The sequence below is a fragment of the Podarcis melisellensis genome, assembly GCF_964234715.1.
Source record: "Podarcis melisellensis genome assembly, chromosome: 6".
NCBI classification, from domain to species: Eukaryota; Metazoa; Chordata; class Lepidosauria; order Squamata; family Lacertidae; genus Podarcis; species Podarcis melisellensis.
This window is the reverse complement of record NC_138538.1, coordinates 68,538,515-68,553,003: the sequence shown is the minus strand read 5'-3', so window position 1 is coordinate 68,553,003 and position 14,489 is coordinate 68,538,515. Positions and strand designations below refer to the sequence as shown.

The 14,489-nt window shown below is 41.7% G+C and overlaps 1 protein-coding gene across 6 annotated transcripts; it reads left to right on the top strand.

The window, feature by feature from the left end:
• Positions 1-3,037: 3,037 nt before the first annotated feature.
• LOC309371506 (di-N-acetylchitobiase-like) lies at positions 3,038-12,438 on the top strand. Of its 6 annotated transcripts, XM_081914266.1 has the most exons (7): positions 3,611-3,814; positions 5,299-5,437; positions 7,040-7,248; positions 9,142-9,313; positions 9,813-9,910; positions 10,257-10,421; positions 11,960-12,438. In XM_081914266.1, the coding sequence occupies exons 1-7, from the start codon at positions 3,641-3,643 to the stop codon at positions 12,146-12,148; spliced, it is 1,146 nt and encodes a 381-aa protein (XP_081770392.1). In that variant the 5' UTR covers positions 3,611-3,640; the 3' UTR covers positions 12,149-12,438. The 6 variants fall into 6 exon arrangements, with proteins under 6 accessions (XP_081770390.1, XP_081770388.1, XP_081770387.1 ...); XM_081914264.1 differs by lacking the exon at positions 11,960-12,438 and having other exon boundaries at positions 3,038-3,814; positions 9,253-9,313; positions 10,257-11,613; XM_081914262.1 differs by lacking the exon at positions 11,960-12,438 and having other exon boundaries at positions 3,587-3,790; positions 10,257-11,613.
• Positions 12,439-14,489: the final 2,051 nt, after the last annotated feature.

Below are 14,489 nucleotides of genomic sequence, written 5' to 3'. Positions count from 1 at the left end.
TGTTGCTGCTCTACTTTCTTTTTCAGTTAGATCTCGAAAACTTCGCTCCCCCAAGCAAAGATGGAAGTCCAAAGACTCCTATAATCTTGGTGATCATTCGGCAGCTCGTGCATTCATTCTATTTGTATGCCAAGGACAAGTGGGGGACAGTTGGAAACACCACTCCTATGGGGTTAAGTTACCCGTTTTCTTTATAGGCATACGCAGAACTAACTCAATGCACAAACATATTGGGACGTAGCAAAGTACACTGGGCCCTTTTCTCAATGTACCATTTTTACACAAGAGAATATACTGTGCACTATCAACTCTGACTAAAGTATTCTGACTGGTGTTCCTTTTCATAGCTGCAGGAGGAACTTCTCTCTTTTGAAAATACGTACCCTAAGAAAGCAAAGGACAGAAAACTGTTGGTCAGTGTAAATAAAATGCAAGGGGAAGATGCACATAAAACCATGAGCCATATCCTGAGCTGCCAACATCGAGAGAACTGCCAGATCAATGACTTGACATGGCAGAGGGGCAAGAGACAGTTCTGGTTAATAATCAACTACCCATGTTCACAGCTTAGGTCAAGGTGCATAGCTGATAACGTTGATAACGCTTAGCTTTATTCATCACACGGGGACTGGCCTTATATATGTAAGGCCTTTACCTATACAAATTATATTAACTCTGGAAAACCAGCCGAGTTTTATTTGACCTTTTGTGTAACATTTCAGTTTCTTTTTATCAGCTAAGCTGAAGAACAAATCAAGGAATTGCTTAGGAAGATAAGGTGGTGTATTCAGGGCCGGATTTAGGTTTGATGAGGCCCTAAGCTACTGAAGGTAATGGGGCCCTTTGTATGTCCAGCTGTCCTTTGTCAACAACAAATTGTCACTGTTTTTTGTGTTGAATATATGCTATACAGTATGGTCATTTACACATAACAAAATATGTATTTTATCAAAGTATTTCATATAGAAATGAGCCAACCAGTGATATTTTAGGGAGCAGGCTAGCAGGCGGGGCCCATTACTTACATCACAGGAGCCTACACAACACAAAAAACTGTTGCTGTATGTAGGCTCTATTTTTATTTTTTTATTTTATACTTTGGAAATGTACATCCAGTTTTTCCCCCTTTAATTTTTTTGGGCACCCCCAAGAGAGTGGGGCCCTAAGCTATAGCTTGTTTAGCTTATACGTAAATCCAGCACTGGGTGTATTACACCAAGTCACTCGGACCATTGCTCAGTCTAGCAATAGCCCTACAGATTTTTAGAGAGATGCATTTCCCAATCCTGGAGATAGGATTGGACCTGGGACCCTTTGATGCATGCCCAGTGTACTACAGAGTGAACAGCCCTTCCCCAGGGATATTTACATCTTACCAGAGCGGGTAGCCTATTATTCTACTGTAGCAAAAACAATGAAAAGTCTTATGATACCTTAAAGCAGCGGTGAGGGGACCTCTGGCCCAGGGTCAAAATACAGCCCTCCAGGCTTATCTAGTTCCCCTTGGGACTACATAATATGGACAGACGGGATGTCAGTCCCTAGCTACATGTAACTTTATAACCTGTTGATAAGGTAGATATATATCTCAGCTTTGCTATCATCAACAGTGGAAAAGGCCATCTGTCCAGAGGAAAAAAGTGTTTGAGGGTAAGATACTCTACTGAATGGAACAAAATATGGGCCAAGGGTCTTAAGAACCATGAAACAGGTTACATGAGCCCAAGGGGGCCTTTGTCACACAGTTCTCCTTAATAATAATAATTTTCTACCCGTTGCGACATTTAATAAAACACTGTACAGTGGTACATACGCTTCAGGTTAGAGACTCCACTAACCCAGAAATAGTGCTTCAGGTTAACAACTTTGCTTCAGGATGAGAACAGAAATTGTGCTCCAGCGGCGTGGCAGCAGCAGGAGGCCCCATTAGCTAAAGTGGTGCTTCAGGTTAAGAACAGTTTCAGGTTAAGTACAGACCTCCGGAACAAATTAAGTACTTAACCCGAGGTACCAAAGTATTTCAAGAACAGATTGACTGCAACATAGCCACCCCTTATTTTGTATTTTGTTTTATGAAATAGTATATTACATTTCCACAGTGGAGGCAGATCTGTTTTTTTAAATAATTTTTTTGGATAGAGCTGGCTTTTCAAACTTGCACGCCAAGGAGCACGCAGAATTGATGCTTTGCAGCTGCAAAATTAAGGACTTGAGTCTCACTTTCAATCTTAGATGTCAAATGCTTCCTTAACAAAAGGTAAAAAGGAAATGGATGGGGGGGGTTCTGTTGGTTGATGTATTTAGGGATACCAAATACAGAGGGCTAGGAGGTGCAGCTCTCTCAAACCTTGTGAAATTAGGCTGCTTCCTCTTTGTTGAAAAAGTCCCCCCTTCACTAATACTGTAAAATGCTGCCTTCCTCCTTCTGCCAAAATCCCCCTCAATCTGCAAACACTGGCAGGGGCAGCTGACTGAGGGAAATGATAACCATCTCCATCTACAAACCCGGTCTGAGACACTGACTAGCACTAGGGGGAGCCCACAGACTTAAGGTGGCCATCACTGAGTAACCCCAGCATGCACACCCCTTTTTCTGGACACCCCCTGGCCTAGAACTTCTTTCCTTGTTAAGAATCAGCAGAGGAATTGTTCCCACACCGACAGATCCGATAGCCATGTGCAAGGCCTAGTCCCCAGTTTGACCAGGAATTTTCTTCTGAGGGCTCAAGGACAACAGCACGTAGTGTCTTGATTTGATAGGGTTGGGCTTTGGGTTAGAAAAGGAACCAGCGGAGCAATGTTACTAAATTTACTGTTGCTGGAAATTCAGGCTGCAATCCTGGGCCCGCTTATCTCACGGAACATAGTGCTGTTTGCTAGGACTGAGCCACACAGTGTGTTTTCTGTGGGGTGCTTCTTTTGCTGAAATCCCATTTAAACCAGCTGCAGACTGAAAGTGTCCAGTTGGTGCATTTCAACCGCTGCATTTGCAAGCAGCGTTTACCAGTCCCGAATATTGTGCAAAAGGATGGCTAGTCTAGGGTCGCCACCTTTCCCTTATAATAAGGGGACCTGCTGACCAGGGAAGCAGTGGGTACTAGGTGGCCGTGTGGGTCCTTGTTGGTTTTACGCGCTTCCTTGACCCTGTTCCTTTATAGAGGGGTTAGGTGGATATTGCAGGCATAGTCTATAGGTACCAATGAAACCCCCTCCCCTCCCACCCAAAACCACCTCATGACTATTTAAGTGTTTTAAATGTGTGCTGCAGATGAAGATTCAAACTCCCTTGCAAGAAACGGTCAACAGCCCCAAATTCTCTTTCAGCCTGATCCTTTGAAAATAGAAATAAGTCCCGACTAGTTCAGCTGTATATAGTATGCAGAGGATCAGAGCCTTAAAATGGTGGGTGTTTTTAAGTTATTTAAATAAATATGATGGAAAAGAATGTCTAAAGGACTATGGAATTATCACTCTCATCCTTTGGAAGTCTACATTGACTCTCTGGCACCTGAGACAGAATGATTTGACTTGTCCCACTTCCCGTAGGATGAAAATGAGGAAGGGGGAGGGGAGTTCTGTACACACCAACAAAGAATCTTGATTCCGGTGGGGGGAGGGGTTGTGGAAGTGAGACTGTGGCATGGGGAGGTTGCTAGGCGGTAGAGAAACACACCTGCTGGCTGCCCTTCTCCTCCGCCTGTGGTTGGGCTCAGGCACATGCCCCTGCGAAAACCCCGTGCTCTGCAACCCCATCTCTGAAAGCAGAGAGTTCGAGGTGTGCAGGAACAAGGTCCCTTATGGGAACCATGTGGGGGTAAAATTTATTATTATTGTTATTTTGCAATGAATAGGATTAAAGGGCACATCATGTCTGATGTAGATTTTTTCAATTTTGTTGTTTTGTATGGGACAATGACAATAAAGATTATCATATCATATGTGGACCAGCCAATCCCTAACAACAAAATGGAGAAATCTAGCAGGCGGTTGCAAAGTCACCTCCTACGCTGCCCACCTGTTTTAAGGCTACTCGGCCTGCTGTGTTTTCTTCCTCAAAGGGTAGCTCCGATTTTACTGAGCAGGGGAGGAAGGAGCTCTGGCAGAGGGGCTTCCAGGGAATATAGGACACTCTCCCCTCTGAAGGCAGCCAACTCGGAGAGTGCCTTAAGCTGTCACCACCACTCCATTCTCGATTTCCAGGCCTGCACCCACTCCCTCCATCTAGTGGTGTATCGTGGGTTGCCAGCGCATGGGGCCCGCATGGGAGGGAGGGAAACGGTTGGAGTACGCATGCACACATTCAATGGCTTCACGGTGTCCATGTCATCCAGGAAATTGCAGCCGCAGAGAAAGAGGAGTCGTTCTGTTGTCTGGAGAGGCCACTCCCTGGTTCGCATGGAGAAGCCATTTTCAACAGAGCCCAGCAACGGAAGCATGCAGCTGTATTGAGGCAGCACCGGATGTTGAAATTTTGCCCCCCCCCCCGCAACAATTTTGCACCCGGGGCAACTCCCATACCACACCAATACCTCCATCTGTTCAGAAAGGAAAGAAGACAAGCTTTCCTCAGATGAGGTAGAAGGGGAAGAGGAGAAGGGAGACATTGTGGGATCTCTTAAGTTACTTTCCCTTAACAAGTTATGTTTTTCCCTTCCTGTTCTGTTGTTTATTTGACTTACTTGCTTAAGCATTAACTGAACTGGTGAGGGCTGTGCCCTGCCCACCAGATGTACCCTCTAAAATTTTTCATTCCCTGCCAATATGGGGGGGTAACATCCCATACAGACTCCCCTTCCTCCCCACAGAGAAGGAACTTATCGTGATAAATACCAACTTTCGCACCTCCATATCAGGAGAAGCTTCCTCTGTTATCCCCCCGCCCCGACACAAAGGCACAGAAGCACAAACATAGAAATCCTGTCCTGGGATGTCGGGTGAGGATGCCTCTAGGACTCAGGAGGGCTTATGTGTAAGTTGGGGTTTCCCCTTGTACAAAACTGAGTGACAGTGCATTCTGTATCAAAACAGTAGAAAAAGAGTTGCCTTGTAGTAGGAGGCATGTAGCGACCAAAGGAAACAAATTGAACATATATTTTTGGGCGGCAGTGTACTGCTGGATCCACAATCTGTTGGGCACTCTACTTTTTATGAATTCGCAACGCAACACTTTATTGTTCAACTGCAAGAGTGTGCTTGGCATTTGAGACATTAAACAAATAATAGAGCTCATGAAGAGAGTTAACATCTCCAGCTGTTGAGGAGTGAGAAAGAGCTATCTACTTTGCTGTGCCTCTGCAGGTCTTTGTATTTGATGTCGGCGGGAAGACTTGGAAGCTCTATGACTGGTCGCAAATTACGACAGTGGCGGTTTTTGGAAAATATGACCCTGAGCTCATGTGCTATGCTCATTCGAAAGGATCCAGAGTAGTTTTAAAAGGTATCTTCTGAGCAGGGTAATAAGAACATTTTTGTGCAGACTTGGAATCGATGCTTTCTGAAGTATATGTCCCTTGTAGGTCAATGAAGTTTACTTCCATTAAGTGCACGTATGATGGCAGACCTTAATATGACCCTATATGAGAATCACATAACAACTGTGATTCTCATCACAGTTTCTCTGTAGTGTGTGAAAGTGAGTTGTTCCACCAGCTGAAACTACCCGAGAGACCTAGAACTGGCTAATAATCTCTAGTCTACGTTAAGATGCCTCTGCTATAAAAGAAAGAAAATAGTCTGCATTGCATTGCTTTTGGGGAATCTCTCTTTTGAAGGTTCACAGCTTTAGATGCATGTAGAATCTGCTGCGTTCTTTGCTCACCCACCTAAACAAGTTCCACTGATTTCATAGACGTTCTTCAGGTAGCCTTTCCCAGGAATGCTGTTCAACTGCCGCCACCCATCTTGGTGTGGAAATCCCCAAAGGCATATGGCAAAACATCCTCTCCCTGATTCAACAAAATCAGCTTGTGTATTCAGCCACTGTAGCAGCAGATACACATCTGACATTAGCTTCGCCCAAGGCCTGATGGAGAGCAGCAATGGCTGGAAAAAGATAGACATAACATTTTACAAGGACAGGAAGGAACACCACGGACAGAATAATTGTCACACACAGGAGGAATAGGGATGTAGTTTGAATGCTTCACCTATAGTTTTATAAACCCTTTAAATGTGTGAAGACGAATGGCTATCATTAATATTGCAGTTGTTGCATAAGGGATTTTTTTTTACTGAAAGGTAATTGAGATGAATAAGATTTTGGAACACAGAAACAAAGTAAGTCATCAAACCATCAATTCTAGCATGCAGAAGGCCACCTAAATTATATAATGATTGGGATTAGTAATTGTATTATAATTTGGCATTGTTATAATGAGACTATCATTGCATAGCTGTAATTGAAAACTAATAAAAATTATTGTAAAATAATAATAATACACACCTGCATCTGCATCTGTATCACAAATTGACTTTATTGAGTTGGCTGTATGCAGCTGTCGCCTCTGCATCCCCATTTGGGGCCACTAATTATTGCGACTGACTAACTGCCCTTCATTAGAGCTGTAACAAGACCAATGTGTTTACTTTATTTCCAACCATTTTAAAAATCTTATCTCCCCGCCCCCAAAAGGAGATTCAAAGTCTATAGGTATAGACAGTAATGAAATAAGTGGTTCAAACTCTAATCCTAAAGTCATGTGATAGACTTCTGAGTAAACATATTTAAGATGCTGGTGGTATTTTTATATATAGGGAACAACCATTTTGCATGTGCTCAAAGCACATGCAACCATGCGCCATTTTTAGACCTGGAAGATGGCGTAACGGGAGTTCGTGTCCCGCTGATGTGTGCAATGACCCAGAATGCAACTGTTTATATAAACATCTCATCTAGTGAAATTTGTATTTACATTTGTATTAATTTGGTGAAAATTTGTTTTTTTAAAAAATTGGAGAATCAATAAAAACAATAGGCCAAATATATATATATCATCTAGTGATACAAAACTTTGACAACTAATTGCCATTTGTTCTTTAGGAGACATACCTCTGAAGAAAATTGTTAACCCTGCTGCCAGGACAGCCTGGATAAACCATCAGGTGGCCCTGGCCAAAAGGCAGTACATGGATGGAATCAATATAGACATTGAGCAACAGGTTAAAAAGTATTCGGCCAAATATTATGCATTGACAGCTTTGGTTGAAGAAATGACAGAAGCATTTCACAAAGAAATTCCAGGATCACAGGTAAAAATAAAGCAGATTCCTCTTACAGGTTGTTTACATATCACATGATGAAGTGTTTCACTCCAGTGGATGGGATTCAAGGCTCCTGCTGGCATTTCCCATTGTGAGCACAAATTTTGTTCCTGAATATAGGTGTAGAACTCTAAAACTATGAAGAACTGCAAAATTCTACAGTACAAATCCTACAAACACCTTCCTTATCTCCTCAAAGTCATTTCTCCTGCATATTCCCCATCTTACATGTTAATTTATCATTAATAGCTATATCCCACACCTCTTTATATCATTTTTCCATTTTATATTCTGCTTGCCCCTTCCACTTTCTAGCTATAGTTTGTGCAGCTGCCAATAAATTTGTGAGCAAGTCCTTCATAGTCTCTTCTTATGTTCCTAAAGTAGCAGATGATTATGTTGGTTGGCATTTCTATTTATTACACTTCTTCACTATAAGGTATTTTAAATTGTTGTAACCCATCCTGGGATCTTAATAATAGTAAAAACAATTTAAAACTAATTACAGTCCCAAGAATAGTCTGGGTCCTAAAAATACGTCGTCGTCCCCCACAGGTTCACTGTTTGTCAAAAACAAATACAGTGGTACCTCAGGTTACAGACGCTTCAGGTTACAGACGCTTCAGGTTACAGACTCTGCTAATCCAGAAATAGTACCTCGGGTTAAGAACTTTGCTTCAGGATAAGAACAGAAATCGCGCATCGGCGGTGTGGTGGCAGCAGCAGGAGGCCCCATTAGCTAAAGTGGTACCTCAGGTTAAGAACAGTTTCAGGTTAAGAATGGACCTCCAGAATGAATTAAGTTCTTAACCCGAGGTACCACTGTAACCTAAAACCAACTAACCAACCCTTTATCCACTTAAGCCACAATCCCATCTGAGAGCACTGTTGCGCCCTTTTAGAGTATCTGTGCCAGCTTTCTGGCCTTCTGTGAACACCTATTCTGTAACGGATAGCCAGTGCTTTTTTTTCTTTAAAAAAATATGTTTAGGGGTACTCTCATTTTCCTACTCATATTGAAATACTGCCCCTCAGGGAGGCCAAACTTAGATTCACAAAATGTTTAGGGGTATGCGTACCCCTGTGTACCCCCCAGAAAAAAAGCACTGAATTCACAACATATATGTGTTCAGCTAGGCTGTGGGAAAACCGAAATCTATGCAAAGTGTGAAGAGCTGGCTGCTCAAATTGTGGGTGGCTGCACTAATGGAGAAAATTGGCAAGCTAGTCTTGAAATTTAGGCTGGAATCCCACACTTACCTGGGTGTGTGCCCCATTGAATACAGTAGGACATACACCCGAGGAAACAGCATAAAAATCAGCTCTAATGACACTCCCTTGTTATAATTTGGAAAAAATAATAGGCATATATATATATATATATATATATATATTCTGATAACGCTGCAGTTGAGGTGGAAACATTTTTTCGATTGTAATTTTTAATGCAATGTTATTGGGCAGGGGTCAGCAAACCTTTTGAGCAGGGGGCTGATCCACTGTCCCTCAGACCTTGTGGGGGGCCAGACAACTTGTTTTTTTGGGGGGATGAATGAATTCCTATGCCCCACAACTAACCCAGAGAAAGCACACATTCTACTCATGTAAAAACACTAGGCAGGTCCCGCAAATAACCCGGAGATGCATTTTAAATAAAAGGGCACATTCTACTCATGTAAAAACACACTGATTCCCGGACTGTCTGCAGGCCGGATTTAGAAGGCGATTGGGCCGGATCCGGCCCCCAAGCCTTAGTTTGCCTACCCATGTTATAGGGTGTGTTTGTGTGTGTGTTGTTGCTGCAATAACATATGCAATAACAATTGTTTCTACAAATAATGAGTGTTTAGTGACAAACGTGCAGTTCTCTTTCCTCCACAGGTAACTTTTGATGTACCCTGGTGTCCAGAATGCATATACAAAAGAGTATACAACTATACTGGGATAGCTAATTCCTGTGATTTCGTGTTTGTGATGTCTTATGATGAACAGAGTCAGATGTGGTCACGTTGCATACTAGGAGCTAATGCTCCGTACAACCAAACCTTAGCTGGTAAGAGTTAGCCTCAGTTTATGCACTATGAAAGTCTACTGGACATTGGCAGTAGGCTTAGCAACCCTAAGAACCTTAATTAGAATAAATTATGTAAATTGTGGAACTTCAAATAAATCTGTATATTGCTTGGAAGCGATACATTAAAACCATGTTTGAGAGAGTTGCAATGCACATCTTTAAGCAGCTACAGTAGTAGAAATCCCAGTTGTGGATCTTGGTTCTAAAGGAAATGTAGCCACCTTAAAATCTGTCAACATCTGTTCTCATATTAAGGTGCCTTCTTGATAAGAGTAAGACATAAATCACATGGAAAATGGAATCACACAGCACTCTTCAAAGGTAGCTAGCTGCATGTGAAAAAGACTCGGAGGGCTAGTTGTATCTTGAATATGTTTCTCAACAGCTTTTGATTTGTTAATGCTACAAACATAGCTGCAGGCGTGGAAGTAAGAATAAAAAAGCAGGCAGGTAAATGTTAAATTTTATATTAAATTAGGCTATGACAATTATATTCGCATCGGCATTAATCCCAAAAAGCTTGTGATGGGTGTTCCATGGTATGGCTATGATTATACCTGCCGAGGTTTATCTAAGGTAAGAGAAAGACTGCTAATTTCTAACTATGTTTTGCTCACTGTGGTTTATAAAGTTTGTTTTTGTGGGCACGGATTCTACACTGAGTCAAAACTGTTGTAACAGCCTGCGTTTTACCTCCGCCCAATTCTATAAATTTGCGCACCGTGGTTGCTGTGTGGTGTACTTAAGCAGAATTTTGTTAAGAAAATGGAGAGCTTGTTAAACAGGAGATATCTTATTTCTGAGAGATTTTAATGGGGTAGTAGACTCATGTGTGGACAAGGAATTAAAACATATGCACGTGATCTACATAGCGCTTCTTGTGCTTTAGTACACTTGCATGACACAAGTTGTGTTTCTTCAGGACCATGTTTGTTCCGTTGCAAAAATCCCCTTCCGAGGGGCTCCATGCAGTGATCCTGCGGGACACCAAGTGCCCTACAAAGCAATAATGAAGCAGATAGTTCCCAGATCCTTGTCTGGGATCCTGTGGGATAAGGAACAGAAAGCTCCATATGTGGAATACAAGGCAAGTTGTATAAAATTCCTTTATATATTTTTTAAACCATTTATTTATTATTCTATATATAAAGAAGAAAGTTACAGCAGTGCACCTGTTCATTCAGGATTTAATCCCTCCTGGCAAGAAGCCACCTCGTACATTCCTAGTTCCAACACACAAAATTCTGGTAATCTCATGGTGGTCTATCAGCTTTCTGTAATAATTGGAGAAGAGAGAAAATGATAAATGCACAACAGCAATAATTTAACCAAAGGAGGAGGAAAGGTGGACGGAAAGTAATCTGTTTATTTTTTTATTTAATTTTTATTGGAATTTTATTTACAACATAACACAAACCCCCAATACACAAATCCACCCTCATTAAACATGAACTTAACATACAGTGAGCATAACATTCAACAATACAAACAACCAAATAAAAGACTTCCTTTATCCTGTATCTGGCCTCTTTATTTACTTCTTATAAACTGTTTACTTTATGAATAATTATTAAGATTTTCCTAATTATATAAATATCCACAAAGTCTCCTGAAGACATTAATAGAAACAAATCCAGGTATGTATTTTAGGGCACTGTTTTGTGAAGTATTCTCTGCATTTTCCCCATGCTTTTTGAAACTCTTGTCTAGTGTGATCTCTAACTGCCTCTGTTAATCTAGCCAGTTCAATATACTCTAATGGTTTGTCTTGCCATTCCTTTTTTGTTGGCACAGTTTCTTTTTTCCAGTTTTCAGCAATTATTTCTTAAAAATTTCTCTTTTAGCTAGTTGCATCAGTCCCTGTAACCAAGTCTGTATTGAAGGGGATTAGCTTCCCAGTAGCACCATATTGATTTTACTTTTGCTATCAAGCAAGTTTAATTATAATAATGTTATCATTTATACCCCGCCCGTCTGGCTGGGTTTCCCCAGGCGGATTGCAGCATATCTAAAAAACATAATAAAGAACACATATCAAGCATTTGAAACCTCCCAATACAGGGCTGCCTTCAGATGTCTTCTAAAAGTTGTGTGATACTTTATCTCCTTGACATCTGAAGGAAGGGCGTTCCATAGGGCGGGCGCCACTGCTGAGAAGACCTTCTGCCTGGTGCCCTGTAACATCACTTCTCACAGTGAGGGAACCGCCAGAAGGCCCTCAGAGGAGGCTTTCAGAGCCCCATACATCTGGCAAGGAGCCGAAAATTGTAATGACAGAAGAAAACTTGCCAACTCTTTCCCATCAGCTATCTGCAGAATAATTTTCAGAAGATACCAGATCTATTTAACTGGCCAGTGTGTGTATAGTCCTAGTTCAGGCTTCCTCAACCTCGGCCCTCCAGATGTTTTGAGACTACAATTCCCATCATCCCTGACTACTGGTCCTGCTAGCTAGGGATCATGGGCGTTGTAGGCCAAAAGCATCTGGAAAGCCGAGGCTGAGGAAGCCTGCCCTAGTTCCTTGGATTTCTCCTGTGCTCACAAACACCTAAAGCTGTGAGGCTGGTTTGGAAAGAACACAGGGAAAGCATGTTAACATCTTTTCTCTGTTTGACGCATTTGCAGGACGCACAGGGCGCTTTCCACCAAGTGTGGTTTGACGATCCCAGGAGCATTTCTCTGAAGGCAGCCTACGTGAAAAAACGCGACTTACGAGGTATTGGCATGTGGCATGCAGATTGTCTCAGCTACTCCGGAGACTCGGCAGCACAAGGGCAGACAGCAGCAATGTGGGAGGCCTTGAAACCAAAGTGACTTTATGAAAATATGGGCTAAAATTTGGACAGCTGTGATGGCTAATTTCCTTCATGGGCATAGAATGCAAAGAGGGGAGAATCCTTTGAAATGTACCTCACCTTTCCCTCACTACAGTAAAAAGGCATACTGTGAACTATTGTACCAATAGATTCTTACTGTCATTTATTTATTTCTGTATAAGAAGAGGGAAAAATGTTACAGCAATGACCCTGTGTATGTTACCTTGAGTTCCCTGGAAGAAAGGCAACATAAAAATGTAATAAATGAGCCACCAATCGAAAACCTTCTATAGCTGCCGTTGGACCTCATTACTTGACTTAAAACATGCATGATATACTGCTGCAGTTAAAACGAGCATCACGCTGCGCAAATGAAAGCCATGCACATTTTCTCATACACAAACTGAAAAATGAACAGTCAATCATTTGGATGAGGAGTAAGAAATATCGCATTGCTGAATTATTTGTGGTTTCCATAGCCTAGTTCAAGATGAGTAATTCAGTAGGACTGCTTGGTTGCGTCTTCAGGCCTTCACTTTTAAAAACTATATAACAAAACATTGTTAACAGTTGTATTACATTTAGGCTTGCTTTTATCAGATCAGTTGAAGAGTTACTTTAAAAAAAAAAGTTCTAAACTTCTTTCCAAAAAATAATTTCATACATTCATTTCAAATTATCTTTAAAACCATTCATATGACGTAACATGATTTTTGTCATGCACCATTTTAGTATTGAAAGAGGAAGCCTGTTGATCCCTGAATATATGTAACACACACACACACACACACACACACTGCTATTATCTGCAGTGAAAGACGCCATCTATAGTCCTGTGTACAGGACTGTAGCCTAAGTGGCATTTGGGAGTCTGTTCAGAAGTGCCCTGGGTGGGTGAAATGGAAAGCAAATTTTTCCATTGGGCTAGCACAAGCCTCTTGCACGAGCCAAAGTAGCTTGCTCAGTCCTGGCACTAATCTACTTTAATCAATCACCTGGTTAAGGAAGTGAGAAAGTCAGGTGGTCTGCACTGAGACTTTTATTCTCTGCCGTCCCTTCGAAGTTGACTGGCTGTCAAGTGACGATGCCACCCATTTATTTAGAATATTTGTGCACAGATCACGACATACACTTGTGTTTAACTTGCATAGTACACACACACACACACACACACAGAGAGAGAGAGAGAGAGAGAGAGAGAGAGAGAGAGAGGGAGAGAGAGATTGTAATAAAACTTTGAAGTGGATTACAAGGAATATTAACTCAGTAAAGAAATAGTTAAAATAATTGAAAATCCTCCAGATTTTGTTCTGCAGATATGTACATTGCTAACATCCAATTCTTCGTGCGAGAGCATGGCAGCCATTTTGGGTGCTGCGATCTCACCCCAATAACTCTGGTCTCTTAGGTACATCTCTGATGGCTAGTAACACCTGTGTGACATTTTTGACATTGAGCAGCTTTATTTTGCATTGTACTGCATCACTTTTTTAAAAAAATCTTTCGTGGGTCCCCCCACTTTGCTAAAAGATTTGAAAATGGTGCATTTCTTCTGCCCAGTGATGGACAACAGATCTCCCCTGTTTAAACAGAGAGACAAAAAACATGAACTTTTGCCTCCTGCAGGAATAAAGCTGATGTTCCCAAGGCTTCAAAACACATTTGAGCCAGGGCTTTTTTCCCGCCAGAACTTGCTGGAACTCTATTGTGGCACCTCTCAGGTGGGCGCCATTGCCATTCTAAGAGAACAAGGGAGAGGTTCGTGGTGAGTTCCAGCACCTTTTTTTCTAGAAAAATAGCACCGATTTGAACCAGCCCTTAATTTTAAGTCTTTCACAAGGAATGAATTTCACAAGGAATTAATAAAAGCAAACAAATCTGGCATCTAAAATTAAGCACGAAGCGAAATAGAGTGAGTCCCTATCCTAAAAAGGATTTAAAGCAGGGATGTCCAAAGTCCGTTTCAGGGGCTCAATCAACTATATTGGGGTTAAATCCTAAAAAAAGCTCAACAATTTTGGTTGGTCCTCACGCATGTTCACTTCATCAAATCTGGCCCTCTTTAAAAAAAGTTTGGGCACCCCAATAAAGGTTTTTCTGAATAATACTAGTGCTAGGGATTGCTCAATGTTTGCAGAGTTCCTCTTCCCAAAAGCGTTGCAGGATTTTAATATCCTCTTTCATATTTCATATCGTCTATTACTCATAGTAATTAGCACTTCCTTGTCAGCTTTCCAGCTGTTACCATGTTAATGCCTCCTATTTGGCTCTTTGACTAGACGTATGACACGGTTTTCAGGCAGGAAGAGCTCACGGGCAGGGCTTGCCGAAATTTACCA